The 16,586-nt window shown below is 37.3% G+C and overlaps 3 protein-coding genes across 3 annotated transcripts; 2 read left to right on the top strand and 1 right to left on the bottom strand.

The window, feature by feature from the left end:
• Nucleotides 1-4,481: 4,481 nt before the first annotated feature.
• Nucleotides 4,482-5,695, bottom strand: LOC134273470 (uncharacterized). The gene is given in 3 exon segments (XM_062755669.1): nt 4,482-4,683; nt 4,796-5,032; nt 5,034-5,695. Coding segments are annotated over 3 exon segments (1,101 nt in total).
• A 4,350-nt stretch (nt 5,696-10,045) lies between these two features.
• Nucleotides 10,046-10,701, top strand: LOC134273469 (protein GVQW3-like). The gene is made up of 2 exons (XM_062755668.1): nt 10,046-10,393; nt 10,543-10,701. Exons 1-2 carry the CDS (start codon nt 10,046-10,048, stop codon nt 10,699-10,701), a joined length of 507 nt encoding a protein of 168 aa, XP_062611652.1.
• Nucleotides 10,702-14,779: 4,078 nt separating this feature from the next.
• On the top strand, nt 14,780-16,285 carry LOC134273468 (zinc finger CCCH domain-containing protein 13-like). The gene has a single exon (XM_062755666.1). The coding sequence runs from the start codon at nt 14,780-14,782 to the stop codon at nt 16,283-16,285; it is 1,506 nt and encodes a 501-aa protein (XP_062611650.1).
• The last annotated feature ends 301 nt before the right edge of the window (nt 16,286-16,586 follow it).

Genomic DNA, 16,586 nt, shown 5'->3' with positions numbered 1-16,586 from the left:
CAAGGGAAGTTGAGGATGGAAAAGTAAAGTCATCACGTTTATCATAGAGCTTGGTTGTAAGATTATCATTAACGTCTTTTTCAAGTAAAATATCCAAGTATGAAACAGATGTGTCAGACTCTGTGGTATCTTTTATCTCAAGCTACCCAGGATATATTGCATCGACATAGGAATGGAAATTACCATTGTTAAATTACAGTACGTCGTCAATATATCTAAATGTCGAGTTGAAGGCCACAGGAAGTGTTTTCTTCTTTTCACGCATAAGATTTTGAACAAATTCTGCTTTATATGAATACAAAAATAGGTCTGCTAATAACAGAGTGCAATTGGTACCCATGGGGATTCCAATAGATTGTCGGAAGACCTGGTCTCCAAAAGCCACATAGTTATCAAAAGATGCCCTAACCTTAGGCCTCTATATTAAAGATAAAAAAATACTGCTATTTAGTTATCTATTTTTATATGGCGATATAGGCCACTGCTGCATTAAACAATAAGGGAGCCAGGCATCAATTATTGTTTTGATTTGGCATCCCCAAAAATAAACAAGCATGAGTGGTGAGCCCTGGGAACAGATGCTCGCCTGATCGGACAATAATTGCAAAATTCATTCAATTGGGCACTAAGTCATATATCAAGAATATAGGTTAGGCACTACTGGTGAGCCAAATATCCGCCTGGGCAATATGTTCCTCCAGGTAGGATGTGATTTCAGCCGTGACGATTTGGACAAGGCCTTGCTGTGGATATGGATTAAGGCTTTATATTATCTGAAAAAGAAAAGAGAACGAAACACGAGAAGGCAGCAGTTTCCTTCAACATATTATTTTTATTAAGGGGTGTGGTTGGGGGGGGGGTTGAAATCTTTCAGAAACTTGATTTTATTTCGCTCGACGTCACAGGTTTTGGTGCTTTGGTTTGACTAATAACCCCAAAACCCCGAGAACAGGACTAGTATAAGGCTAGGACCGAAAGGTTACCCCCAAAAGCCGAAATATTAAAAAGCTTAATGGCACTTTGATAAACGGATTTAACCTTGAGTGGTTAAATCACATTATCAAAAGATGCTCTAACCTTAGGCCTATATACTAAAGATAACAAAATACTTCTAGTTAATTATTTATTTTTATTTGGCGATATAGGCCACTGCTGCATTAAACAATAAGGGAGCCAAGCATCAATTATTGCCTTGATTTGGCATCCCCAAAAATAAACAAGCATGAGTGGTGAGCCCTGGGAACAGATGCTCGCTTGCTTGGACAATAATTCCAAATTCGTTTAATTGGGCACCAAGTCATATATTAAGAATATAGGATAGGCACTACTGGTGAGCCAAATATCCGCCACGAGCCTATGCTTTGAGCATTGGCTGCGCCACCAGTAGGGCAGTCGGTAGGAAAAATAAAAGGGGATTGATATTAAAATTGATAATTACTTAACTCATGTTTATGTCCTCCAATAAGTGTAATTTATGAAATTAATCAATACTTCGTAAAATAAGATGACCAAGAAAATAAAAAGACTATACATAGACATATACATACAAATACATAGACACTCAACAGTCTATGCGCAAGAGCAAAATATGACTTGGTGCATGTCGGTACAAATACATAGTCGACCCTCAATAGTCTATGGACAGTAAACAAAATAGTAAACATGACTAAAATCTTTTTCCCCATCTCTTGGGGACACGTGAACTGAATTGTTCATCAAAAACGCTTGCAAAGCCTGTTGCAATCTATACAAAAACAAGTTATAATCCATCTCAGAAAGGTGAACCTTATCTTTAGAAAACATGCCTGTGTTGACCCTATGTAACTCTGGGTACCTGATGTACTTTCCCCCAGACCTTAACAAGTGAGTAGCCACATGGTTATTTACTCTGACCCTTATTCTCTCCATAGCAGAATGGTTAATACCTCCCCCTCCAATGAAGACGTAGCAGTATTTGTGACAATATTAATAAAGTTGATGGTAGCAATTTTGCTAATTTTTGTAATACTTCTTTTAATCTGAAACGTAAATCAGCTCTGCTGACTTACCCCCACTATACCATGGAATATTATTTCCCCCGCAATGAATAACTAACATGTGAGGAGCATTTTCTACCTTGAGTAATGTTCTAATTTTGGGTAAGATGTCTTCCAACTTCATACCCCCTTTGCCTTGCCAGAATATGGAAGCATTGTGCCTGTCTAATTCTAAGTTGGTGCCAGATACTGATTTTCTGGCATAACAAAATGTATGTTTAACAATGGAAGACCCAATGATCCATATTCTCTTTACACCTACAAAGATTTGACAACAGAAAAAATAACGAGATGCATGATGCTAGAGTTATTAACATGTTAATATGTACTTGTACAGACAGTGAGATTTCCATCTACCCCTACTGGCAATGTCTTTTTCACTGGCCCCATTGGCCCAGGCAGTTGAAGCTGCGCCTATGCGGAAGGAGTGAGTTTTATAAGTTTGCTTGCTTAACCCCAATTTTTTAAGGCCATATTGAAAACAGATGACATCTGATACCTTGTCACTGGACTACCTAAGATGTGGCAAAAAAAGCTGAAGGGATGCTAGGTCTTAAGTGCATAAATGATAAAACTAGACGCACTGGGCACACTGCCTACAAAGTGGTCGTTAGTGAAATTGTTGCCCCCCTCCCCTCTTGATCAGTTTTGGAGTGTTTAAGGACAATGATGACTTTATTGTTCTGTTTTTGATAAGTTACATCCCCGGTTTGAATAGCGTGACCAGGGTCATGTGCTGAATTTTGAACCAGCTCCCCCATCCTAAAATAGCCAAAAAAGGCTGTTGAGAATATGGCTGAGAACAGCACAGTTTCATAATGAGATTTGCGTATTGTGGGCAGCAATTTAAGGATGCTGGACAGAGTTGTGAAAGTGATTGGTTTACGTTCGTCGACGTGGACATTTTTCCTGCCCAAGCCTACCAGGGTTTTTCTGAGTAAGAATGATTGTGTTGAATCAGGAAGGTTGTGGAGTTTACAAAAATAAGATATCCCAGAAATGGACGACTTAACCGTGTTAGGGGAATACTGCATATACGAAAGGTAGGAGACAAAATCGACTAATTGATTGTAATGGGGAGGCCACTTTTCTGTGTCAAAATAATGCTTGCAAAAATCATTGAAAACATTTAATGCAGTGTTATACAAGTTCTTTGTGCTGTCGGAGATGGAATAGCTTAAGAGCTCTCGAGCTCTATGTCGTAGATCACCTGCAGAAATGACTGGAGTATTAATGTTGGGTGATCCTCTGCCTCTGGGAAGCTGGCTCAGAAACGTGACCACTGCTGTCGAGAGATAGAATCTGCTTTGATATTATGCAGGCCTATGATATGTGTTGCCTTAAACTGGATGTTATACACTAACCCCTGAAGAACTAACTTCCTGAGCAAACGCATAACCCTTTTTGATTTCGATGTCTTAGAATCGAAGATCGAAGAATAACTTTCTTGCCTGCCAACACCCCCCCCCCCAAGATGTCAAAAGCCATAACTATTGCTACTAATTCTAAAAATGTAATGTCTTTAATGATCTCTAACCCTTTCCACTGTGATGACCATTGCATGAATGCCCATTGCTTACCTAAAATAGCACCACAACCTAAATCAATATTTCCTGCACTATCAGTAAACAACTCCATGTCAAAATCATTTGACCAATCTACAATTCTGTAAGAAGTAACTCCATTGAAACATTCTAAAAACAGTAGCCAAGTTTTAATATCTGCCCTCATTTCTAAACTGACCCTGCGCTTGTGATGTGGTTTAGACAGCCCACAAGTACAGTGTACCATCATAAAGCCTTCTAACAAAAGCCCTACCAGCTGGGATAGCCCTGTAAGAGCCTAAAGCTCCTTCAATGTAACCTTCTTTTTGTATAATATATAAGTTAATTGGTCCTTAAGCTTGTCTAATGGTACAGTGTATGCAAATTGTCATTTCTTGAGTGTTAATTTCTAACCCCAAAAAAGTCAAAATGTTTGTAGGTCCCTCAGTTTTTTTCATGTTCTAAGGGAATGCCCAGCTCGTGACAAATGGAATTAAACACCGATATAAGCCTAGCACAATCTTGGCTACCCTCCCTACCTGCTACCAAGAAATCATCTAAATAATGAACCACATTGTTGCTTTTGGTCTGCTGCTTAAGTACCCATTCTAAAAAGGTAGAAAATTTCTCAAATTTGGAACAGCTTACAGAACATCCAAAGGGCAAGCACTTATCTACAAATATCATACCCTGAATTTTGAAGCCTAATAATTCATAATCTGATCTGTGAATCGGCAATAACCTAAATGCATTTTTATGTCTAATTTATCAATTTGTGCACCTGGACCTAATTTTGCAAGCATGTCTAGTGCATCGTCAAATGACGAGTAATTAACTGAGCAATACTCCTTACTAATAAAATCATTGACGCTAGACCCTGGAGGGTAAGACAAGTGATGAATCAATCTGTAAGAATCCCCTTCTTTTGTACCATGCCCACTGGAGACAACCTAAGGTTAGGTAGAGGGGGCTGATTGAATGGACCTGCAACTCTGCCCAACATGATTTCATTAACAACCAACTGAATAACTTCATACTGTAACCCAGACAAGGATTTAAGATTATTACAGTCAGTGGCCACTCGGGGACCTTCGTAACATGACCTAAAACCATATGTAAAACCCTGCAAAAGTTCTAAGGCTACCAAGCCAAGTGGGTAATTTGCTAATAATTCGCCTAATCTTGGTACATTAATAGGGCTTGCTGCAATATTACTGAGGTCTAGCTGATTGGGCATAAGATGCTCTAATAGCTGAACTTGGTGCTGTGGGTCTCCTGGGTAGATGAGGCCGCCATGTTGCTTGCAGACCAGTTGACCTAAAATTCAAACTAGAGCCTGAGGATGTCTTGTGTTTAATGTAGGGATGGTTTTGTGAACATATCATACATTCATGCTTGTATTGACATACGAGTTTATTACATATGCCCTTGTAAATGAATACTTAAGAAGGGGGGCTGAGGTGAGGAAATCTGGGTGCTAGGGGCACTGTACATATTCAAGAGCCATAGCCCCTGATCGACAACAGCAAATGAGAGAGATGGGTCAGCCTCCGTCTTGAGCCTAAACTGGATGTCATAGTTGCGCCACCCGAGTGTCTTTATTCTACTTGCCCCTAACCTAATAGTATGAATATATTTGAACAACTGAGCACTGCTCTCGGGATGGACTGAGGCATATATGGATGCGTAAATGAGAAAAGCATCCGTCCATACTTGAATGTCGTTAATTACCCTTGCTTTAGTTTTTGGGGCCAGGGTGAGGCTACCCTCTCTCATGGAAAAATATCTGGTCTCATCATTTGGATCGACCCTATGTGAATTTTCGACTAACAAACCCAAATTGATGTACTCGCCATTAACGATTTTAAATTTAAATTTATTTGACACTTTATGGCCTAAATCGTTATCATAGCTTGGTGTTAATGCAAGGTAATTGTCATTTATTAAGTCGGGTTCTGTACCTTGACTCAGTTCCCGTGTGGCCATGGGGGTTTTCAGTGGCTCTATGGGCATTGGGGGATTGGTCTCACTCTGCTTGCTTACGATATTTGCGACAGCTTCTGATATCCAGTATTGCAACTGCTCACTGGATAAACTAAAAGACGGCTGGCTCATGCTTCCACTGGTTTCAGGTTGACCTTGACTGGCACGAGAGGGAGGAGCGCCATTATGCGCTTGGCGCGCCTTCTTGGTAAAGGAGTCGAATCACGCTTTCTTTTTGGCTTTGTCGTTGACATTAGGATGCTCGTTATGAAATACACACAAAAAACAAAATATTAAACCCTGATAAAAAAATAATCGGATTATGGAAACAATTAGTGGAATTTGTGCCTCTTTATCTAAGACCACCTGTAGGTAGGCGAAGAAGCGGCAAAATTAAATCTAATTAAAATCAGATAATAATCCGACCAATGATCGTGTTCAAAATATTTAACAGGGAGCGAATACGATCTACAATGCTTCGCAAGACAATAAAGAAATTTCTCCAAATTCGGCTGAGCACGTGGGAAAAGAATTCACTGCTAAAAACATGTCTTACTTCGTTGAAATTTTGCAGAAACTTGATTTTTTGCGCTCGACGTCACATGTTTTGGTGCTTGGGTTTGACTAATAACCCCAAAACCCCGAGAACAGGATGGCACTAATATAAGGCCAGGACCGGAAGAATACCTCCAAAAGCCGAAATATTAAAAAGCTTAATGGCACTTTGGTAAACGGATTTAACCTTCAGTGGTTAAATCACAATATTGTCAATCAGAAACTCAAGTATCTTTTTGATGTCAACTTCAGAGTATTTGTGTGTGGTATCAGAATTTCTTTTAACAAAATAGCTTTTCAAATAACCAATGACCAGGTAAGTAAATTTACGAGTTACATTTTTATTGAAAAAGCAACTGTCAATGGTATCGAAAGCCTGGACTTTAATTTATCGTGGGGAATGGTTCTGGAGAAAGTTGAAAAGTCGTTAGTTTTTAAGCTGTTGATTTTGGTAAAATCTTGTGCTTTCCAATTGTCCCAAAGTTCTTTGGAATTTTTAGCTCTACTGGTCAAAGACCAGAAGAGCTTATGCGATAGTAATGCGTCCGGCGTCCGTCCGTCTGTCTGTCCGTCTGTCTGTTTGTAAACAATTTTTCAAAATGCTACTCCTACTACATTTTTGGTCTGATTTCAGTATAACTTGGTACACAAGTAGACTACACTAAGATACATAATTCTGTGTATCGGTTTTTGATTTCGATGAACAGTGTTGCCGTGGTTACTAAAAATAGAAATTTCTGTGAAATACTTTTAAAACGCTACTCCTCCTACAGTTTTGGTTTGATTTCAATATAACTTGGCATACAAGTTAACTACACTAAGGTACATAATTCTGTGTATCGATTTTTGATTTCGATGAACAGTGTCGCCGTGGTTACTAAAAATAGAAATTTCTGTGAAATTCATTTAAAATGCTACTCCCCCTACAGTTTTGGTCTGATTTCAATATAACTTGGCACACAAGTAGACTACACTAAGATACATAATTCTGTGTATCGGTTTTAGATTTCAATTAACGGTGTTGTCGTGGTTACTAAAAATAGAAATTTCAGTAAAATACTTTCAAAACGCTACTCCTCCTACAGTTTTGGTTTGATTTCAATATAACTTGGCAAACAAGTAAATTTTACTAAGATACACAGTTCTGTATATTGGTTTTTAATTCCAATGAACAGTGTTGCCATGGTTACTAAAAATATAAATTTCTGTGAAATACTTCTTAAATGCTAACTCTTCCTACAGTTTTGATCTGATTCAATCTTAATTGGCATACAAGTAGATTACACTAAGAAGCACAATTTTCTTGAAGGATGTTGCCATGGTTATTAAATAAAAAATTTCTGTTACTGTAAATACTTACAATATGCTACTCCTGCTGCAGTTTCATTTTGATCAGATTTGATAAAACTTGGTACTAAATTGTTTAAAAAACAAGTTTAAATATTGTGCACACGGTATTTGTGCATATTATGTCTATATTTAATCGTTAAAATTACGTTAGGTGTACCATGTCTCTCTGACAAATCAATTTTTATCGGGTTCGATGTTCATGAAAATTCTACATACAGGCGCCATATTGGACAACGTGCAGAAACGACAGAGAATTTTATTAAACTCTGCAGTTTGCGGGATTTTAAAGCTCTTAATTACGTTTACTTGTACTTAAAAGGTATTAATTGTTTGATTTATTGTCTTTGAATGCTTATATATATATATGAAATTGATGTATGAAATTATAAATTCAGATCAAGTGGAACGTTGACTATTAGACTTCCACTGTGGCGATTTTTAGAAGATTTTACTGTGCTCTTTTTCCAGTGTGCGGGATTTTAAAAGACGATAAGCTGAATACCGTGTAACGGATTATAAATCGAACGGTATCTGTGAAAACGGCACTTTGTACATGTTGTAGAAACGGCAATAAAAACGACTTTCACATTCCTAAGAGTTATCTCCCGTTCGGCCGTTGTCGGCGTAACGCTCATTTTTTCCCACTTTGCCCTTTGTTAGTTAGCTGTTAATATTTTTAATCTTCAAACGTTATCGGACAATTTCGATCTATACATGTTTTTCCAGAGTATGGGGCAACATGAAGAACGTAATGAACATATTCATACAGATTTTATTTTTAAGATACTGACCCATAAAGTTGGTAAGGTTATAGATGGAAAACAGTGTCTTACACCAGTATACCCCGCAAAGGGAATAACTTTTGTAAATGTAAAAAGTTGTGTGTATACTATTTGCAAAAGGCACTTTACTACACAGTTTAGATTTATGAAGAGGAGAGCCCGGCCTCTAAAACTGGTCGCCCCAGGCGTCGGGCAATGGTAAATGCACATCCCTGTGTTTTGTGTTAGCTTGATGAAGTAAAATATAGTGGATTCCTATGTAAAACCAATGTAAAACGTTTCTTGTAAAATCAATTACATTTACTCCTTAAAGGACGCAGATAATATCATGAAAATTCATCAACATTTTATAAAGAATGAATATAACACTTATGCAAAATTTCTAATTCCTATGATAATAAGTTAAGTTTGGTGAAATAATCAACATGCATATGTCCATTGACCCGGAGCAGCATCGCTATGTCATTTAAAGTCACTTCAGCCGGAGATTGTTTGCATGTAAAACGACCGGAAAGTGTATAAAACTAAAAACTTTTCCTTCTTTGTTATTTATTACATAAAATATTACAAAAATCAAACAAATCTCTTTTCTTAAAATATTCTTTAAAAATGTATGCTCTTGCTACCCCAGTGTAAAATTATCATTTGTGGGGAAATATGACTTAGAATCATGCAGTGCAGATTTATGCAACATGGATCAACAATATTAATACAGTACGTAATAACTGCACGATGGTTGTCTGGAGCTTTTGATTTTACTCTGGGTGAATTAATTGTTAAAAAATAAAAAAGAAACGTATACTTATGAAATAACGAACCTTAGCACATTTGTTTTCTCTAGTTGTTATTGTTTTAGCAGGTCGTTCAGTCTGGAAAAGAGTTCTGCATTGCACTAGTCTACACAAAATTTTAGGTAAGCTGGCTGCTCCGCCCTTGACGGCAAAATCCAATTTTGCGTTCTTAGCAGGTTTCTCTACCACGGTTCATTTTTTATGATCTGCGTATTCCTGATCAAATTTCTAACAAAGTTGCACATAATGAATTTGAAATAAAGCTGAAAAATTGTACACATAAGCTGAATTATTTTCAATCTTTTTATGGGTTCACGAAGAGTTTGAACGTTGGTGATACATATTTTCAATATCTAATTTTGTGAAAGCTCCGGCTACCCCTACTATTGACGCATTTATATACCATTGTACAGGAAATAGTGTATTTCAAACGTATATGCAAATTTTCACCGAAAGACGTTCATTAGAAAGCAGAATATACACAATGTCTCGATAATTTTCAAACAGCCCTTGTATATGAAGGAAAAATTTAAGACATTTTTCTAGGTTGTTAATATAATTCAAATTTATCAGCTTGATGTTTTGAACAAAGTTTGGGGGGGTATATACGAGGGTTGTCCCAGAAAAACGCGAACTTTTTAAATATTTCAAAAACTATCGGACCAATTATTTTCATTTTTGGTACGATGATGGAAAATTATCCCTTTTCTTAAATAAAACAAAACAATTAATTCTATGTTGTCAACTACCTATGAAAAGGGCATTTAAAGGGTGTTAGATATTGGTTGTCGGCGCACGGCAATTTTTTCACTCAAAACAAAATTATTGTTAACGGGGTTTTCTTTATTACGGGTTTATAATGATGCATATTATGAAAAGAAATATATCAATACAAAACTAGATAATCTCGCACACTTACCTGTAAAAATTCATTAAAATGACGTCATAAACGGCAATAATATGACGTTAATTATCCAAAAACCTACCGTTTAAAATTATCAAAAATGGCGACTTCAGCGGATAATGCGGCGCACCGAATTATTATTCAGTACTGCGTTGAGCGAGGTATGACCCCTATACAGACTAAAAAAGAGATGGAAACAATAGAAAGACACAAACACGTGTCTAGGACTTTAGTGTACACATGGCACAAAAGATTCAAGAAAGGCTGGACTGGTGATCCAATGAAAGAGGCGCGGGGAAGACCATCAAAAAGTGATGACAAGTTGAAGAGTCGGGTTTTGGACGTTATCCGGGAAGACCGACGTTTAACTGTTCGTGAAGTCGGTGACACAATCGGAATAGGAAAATCCTCTGTTCAGAGAATTCTTTCTGACCTATCGATGACACGGGTATGTGCGAGATGGGTCCCTCGGCTACTAACGGAAGATCAAATGCATTGCAGACTTCCTCAAGCGAATTTTTAAAATTCCAAAGAAAAGATGACCAATTTCTAAACAAAATTATCACCATGGACGAAACCTGGCTGCATTATTTCGAGCCTGAAGGAAAGCGCCAGTCAAGTGTTTGGAAAACCCCCAGCACGCCGCCTCCCAAAAAAGCTAAAGCTGTTAAGTCTATGGATAAAGTCATGTTCATGTTCTTTATGGACAACCAAGGCATTATCTTATCTCACGCAGTGCCAAATGCACAACAGTAAATGCTGCATATTATTCTAAGTTATTATACAAAATACTATAATATTTCATATATACAATATTTAACGTTATATTCAAGAAGTTGTGCGGGGGGGGGGGGGGTTTAAATTAAGATTCTTTAAAATAAAAATGAAATGATCATCTGTTTTATGAAAGAAAATTATATCGTTGTTTTAAACGTTTAAGGTCACTGAAAATTAATAAGGAAAAATCTTGATCATGAACTTATCTTTTAAGGTTGTCCGCCGTGATTTTCTCCATGTGCTTTGCGGAAAAAAAGACCGGTTTTGGCAAACAGCATGGAAGAGTTAATTTATCATCACGACAATGCTCCAAGTCACAGGGCAGAGGAAACGGAACTGGAATTAGACCTCTTGGGATTTCGGAGACTCAAACATCCGCCCTACTCGCCGGACCTCGCTCCCCTGGATTTTGCGTACTTTCCAGCCTTAAAAGGACATTTACGAGGACAACGATTTCAAAACGTGACCGAAATTCGTCGTGAAGTGTCCATATTCAACAAAACACTTGGTCAGGAGTGGTTCAGTAATGTGTTCCATGCCTGGATAAAACGGCACAAGAAATGTCTATCACACTGTGGTCGCTATTTTGAGAAGGAATAAACGTGACGTTCATTTCAAGTAAATTGACTACGACCGACGTCATGACGTCGTCGGCGTTGCGCCGACAGCACTTATGTTAAGTTCATTTTAATGGCAGAAAATGAATATTTATAGAGATATTTCATTAAAACTTCTATGGTATATACAATAAATATGGGTTATGATCTGTGTCAATTTTTATCTTTATAGCATTAGCGAAACAAAAATTATTTTAATTGTTCGCGTTTTTCTGGGACAACCCTCGTAGGAATCACCTTGTCTGTCTGTCCGTCTGTCTGTGCAAACGTGTCCGGTCCATATCTTTCTTACCGAGGGATATTAGAATCTACTACTATACACAAAGATTGCCCATGACCTAAGGGTGTATCATGACCTTGACCCAAGGTCATTTGGGGAACTTCAAGGTCACTGGAAGAAAAATTTCATAATTCGTGTCCGGTCCATATCTTTCTTATGGATAAACTTGGTAGGTTCTCATTTCATGCAAAGATTGCCCATGACCAAAGGTTGCATCTTGACTTTGACCCAAGGTCATTTAGGAACTTCAAGGTCACTGGAAGAAAAATTTCATAACTCGTGTCCGGTCCGTATCTTTCTTATGGATAAACTTGGTAGGTTCTCATTTCACTCAAAGATTGTCCATGACCTAAGGGTGTGTCATGACCTTGACCCAAGGTCATTTGTGGAAGTTCAAGGTCACTGGAAGAAAATTTCATACTTCATTTCCGGTCCATATCTTTCTTATGGATAAACTTGTTAGGTTCTCATTTCACACAAAGATTGCCAATGACCCAAGGGTGTGTCATGAACTTGACCCAAGGTCATTTGGAGAACTTCAAGGTCACTGGAAGAAAAATTTCATAATTCATGTGTGATACCTATCTTTATTATGGATAAACTTGCTTCTGAAAAACCCAGCGGGGGTTATTTTGTCCAGTTTGGACAGTTCTAGTTATAATTTATATACAGGGAAAAGCCATAAAAATGATAAATCTCAAGAACAGCAAGGCCATGATTACCCGGTAGTCATGTTTATTAATATGCAAGAATCTTAGTACATGGATACACCTATATATATATTAATACATTTGTGGTATCTTTCCATTATATAAACATACAGAGAGAAAATATCTTCAATACTGTATGAAGTTTGTCAAAGGGCAAAGGTCAATACATGGCCGAATCACATGGCGCAATATCTACCGGTACATAAATATAAAATGACTTGCTTTAAGGAATTGCTTTTCATGTATTAAAAATGAACAAAATAAGCAAGTAAAATAAATTTTTTATTTACAAAGTAAACACATACTTTATACATTTTTTTGAATCGATTAAACCTGTGTTCATAGAGAATATACCGATAGAAACAAGCCTTTGTTTACAAGTTTTTAGCTCACGTGGCTCAAGTGAGCTTTTCTGATCACATTTTGTCCGGCGTCCATTTGTCCAGCTGTCTGTAACTTTTCACATTTTCGACTTCTTCTCAAAAACCGCTGGACAGATTTCAACCAAATTTATCACAAAGTATCCTTGTGTGAAGGGGATTCAAGTTTATTCAAATGAAGGGCCACACCCCATTTCAATGGGAGATAATTGAAAATTACGGAAAAATTTATGGCATCTTTGAAAAAACCACTTGGCCAGGAAATATGAAACTTACATTGAAGTATTCTTTGGTAGTGTAGATTCAGGTTTCTTCAAATCATGACCCCCCGGGGGTAGGGCGGGGCCACAATAGACCATCAAAGTTTTGCATAGGAATATATAGGAAAAATCGTTAAAAATCTTCTTGAGAACAGCAAAGCCATGATTGGTCATATTTATATGGAAGTATCCTCAGGTAGTGAATATTCAGGTTTGTTTAAATCATGACCCCGGGGGTAGGATGGGGCCAAAATGGACGATCAACAATTTATATCGGAATATAAAGGAAACATTGTTTAAAACTCTTTTTCTTGAGAACAGCAAAGCCATGATTGATCATATTTATATAGAAGTATCCTCAGGTAGTGTAGATTCAAGTTTGTTCAAAGCATGACCCCCAGGGATGGGGGGGGACACAATGGACAGTGTCGTGTCAACTACTCTCAGTACCAAATCTAATACTACATTTTCGGTACATCACTCAAAGTGGGGGGGGGTGGAGAGGGGCAACCAGGCTTTCTATTAACATTTCCTATAATAAGGTAGTAAGGTACGGGAAAAAAGTGGGGGGGGGGGCTGGGCCCCCTGTTGCTACGCCCCTGCAAGTTTGTTCAAATCATAACCCTCCCCCCTCTTTTAGGATCGAGATCACTTAGACATTTACTGAATTGATAGCCATAGTGCTCAGGTGAGCGATGTGGCCTACGGGCCTCTTGTGTTGTCGTTCACATTTGTTTATAAATTTCTTAGATGCCAAGAAAGGGAAAAGCATCCCAAAGATCCAGAGATAAAGTTCATCGCAGATGGGTAGCAGAGACTCCCTCAAAGGATGGTAAGGATTCTGTTTCAGGTGCAGATCCTTTAAATGCCTTGAAGTTGGTACCTCTTCAAGGAAGTCTGCCTATCCCTGAGAGGGGTAACATAGCTATGTCTGACTCGCCAGCATGCGTTTGTACACCAGCGAGTGTACCTTCACCAGTGTGTGAAGCAGGGCAGGCGCCACTAACTGACTCGTCGCGATGCGTTTGTACACCAGCGAGTGTACCATCACTGTCAGAAGTGGGTGATGCAGTTAGTAAGACAAATCAGAAAAGGTGCAAGATTCAAAATGAGGAAAATATACAAAACAAAAATGAGAAAGAAATACATGAGAACAATATAGAAAAATTGAAGAACAAAACTGAGAAAGAAATACATGAGAACAATATAGAAAAACTGAAGAACAAAACTGAGAAAGAAATTCATGAGAACAATATAGAAAAACTGTAGAACAAAAATCAGAAAGATATATATGAGAACCATATAGAAAAATTGAAGAACAAAATGGAGGATATGTCTGAAAACAGAATAGAACAGAAATTTCAAAATAACAGAAGCCAGGAATCATGCCAACAGGAAAGAGATATTCAATTAGAGAATGGGAAAGAATAGAGATAAAAGGTACAATTTGGTATGAGTATTGGCACTGGAATATTTTCATCTCTGCAAGGAAACTTTCATCAAGGTTGTACTGATGTATTTGGAATTACATGTGGTAAACAATGTGTGGCTAATGCATTATCAAGCATAATTTTTTCCTGGGTAAAAAGATCAAAATGCTTGGTTGTCATCAGACATTGACAAAATTTTGACAACTGGAAATGAACTTTATGGTTATCTGCAAGCAAGTTCAACTGTGCAGAATGAATATTTATTGATAGATGAATTACCAAATGAGATAGAAGTTTATGACAAATGCTTTTCTGTGCAAACTTTTGAATCGCAAGTTGGTTTAATTGGTAATGATGAAAGATTAAGAAATGATGTCGAAATGTTTGGCATGTCCATTTTAGAGGCATTGCAAAGGTCATTTGAAATGGCAGAATGTTCATTTGTTTGCTTTGGTGGAAACACTTTTTCTGTGATGAAAGTTGGAAAACAATACTTTCTTTTTGATTCCCATGCACGAGATCAGAGTGGATTACTTGATGCTAATGGAAGAAGTACATTGATTGGAGTAGAGACACTGGAAGGTGTGGCACAACATTGTTTGCAGTTGGCATTATCTCTCTCTGTTGACCAGAATTCTCAATTTGAAGTAACGCCAGTAAATATCATTAAATTAGGTACTGATGACATACATATAGTAGAGGAAAGTTCATCTGATAGAGCAGCAGAAATTGAAAAAGGTGGTGTCCTTCTAGATAGATATTTTGATGATCAAGAATGTAGACTGAAAAATATGGTCAAAAGAAAGGAAAAGGAAGGAAAAATCAAATATTCCAGAAAGGAGTACATTAGAAATTACATGAAAAATTGGAGGAAAAATGAACATGCTAGAAATATTGAGAAAGTAAGAGACAAATTGGCAAAGCAAGAAAAAAGATTAGACAATACAAAAAGAACCATTGAGAAAGAAAGGGACAAAACAGCAAGACAAGCCAAACGGTTAGACAAAGAGTCAAGAAACATTGAGAAAGGAAGAGAAAGAGCAACAAAACAGATAAAACGATTAGACAAAGAAATGAGATGCACTGAGAAAGAAAGGGACAAAAATGCAAGACAAGCCAAACGGTTAGACAAAGAGTCAAGAAACATTGAGAAAGGAAGAGAAAGAGCAACAAAACAGTTAAAACGATTAGACAAAGAAATGAGATGCACTGAGAAAGAAAGGGACAAAAATGCAAGAAAAGCCAAACGGTTAGACAAAGAGTCAAGAAACATTGAGAAAGAAAGGGACAAAATAGCAAGACAGGCCAAACGGTTAGACAAAGAGTCAAGAAACATTGAGAAAGAAAGGGACAAAACAGCAAGGCAAGCAAAACGGCTAGACAAAGAGTCAAGAAACATTGAGAAAGAAAGGGACAAAACAGCAAGGCAAGCAAAACGGCTAGACAAAGAGTCAAGAAACACTGAGAAAGGAAGAGAAAGAGCAACAAAACAGGTTAAACGATTAGACAAAGAAATGAGATGCATTGAAAAAGAAAGGGACAAAATTACAAAGAAAAGAAAGAGAAATGACCCAATATTTAGACTTTCTGAGAAAGAAAGAGAGAGAAATGCTAAGCAAAAACAAAGAGCAAATATAGACATAATGAATAATGAACGTGACAGAGATGTCAGAAGAAAAAGGAAGTGTAGGGAAGATTCTGCATTTCTTGAAATGGAACGCATAAGAAAATCTGTGAAGAGAAACAATATTGACTATCGTGAGAATGAACAGTCTAGAGAAAAGAGTGCTAAAGCCCAAAAAAGAAAAGATCCTCAGTTTTGTAGGAAGGAAAATATTGCAAGAAAACGCAGAAAGAATGGAACATCACTTACAAATGCAATATAAGCATTTAACAAAAGAATAGAAGAAGGACCATTATATGTATGTACATGCTGTCACCAGACCTGGTTTTCTCATTCAGTTGTTGATAGCAACTTTCTTAGAAAAAATTTACCTCCTGAAGATGTTGCAAAATTTCTCACCAACTATGTTTCAATTGGAGGAAAAGAATGGATATGTTTAACATGTAAGAAATCAATACAAGAAAAGAAAATGCCAAAGTTGTCAATAGCAAACCATGTACAATTTCCTACCAAACCTGAAGAACTTGAACTTCATCAGTTAGAAGAACGCCTCATAGCTTTAC

The sequence above is a fragment of the Saccostrea cucullata genome, unplaced genomic scaffold, assembly GCF_032062105.1.
Source record: "Saccostrea cucullata isolate Sc308-1 unplaced genomic scaffold, CSIRO_AGI_Scuc_v1 ctg3301, whole genome shotgun sequence".
NCBI classification, from domain to species: Eukaryota; Metazoa; Mollusca; class Bivalvia; order Ostreida; family Ostreidae; genus Saccostrea; species Saccostrea cuccullata.
This window is presented reverse-complemented; position numbering and strand designations above follow the sequence as displayed.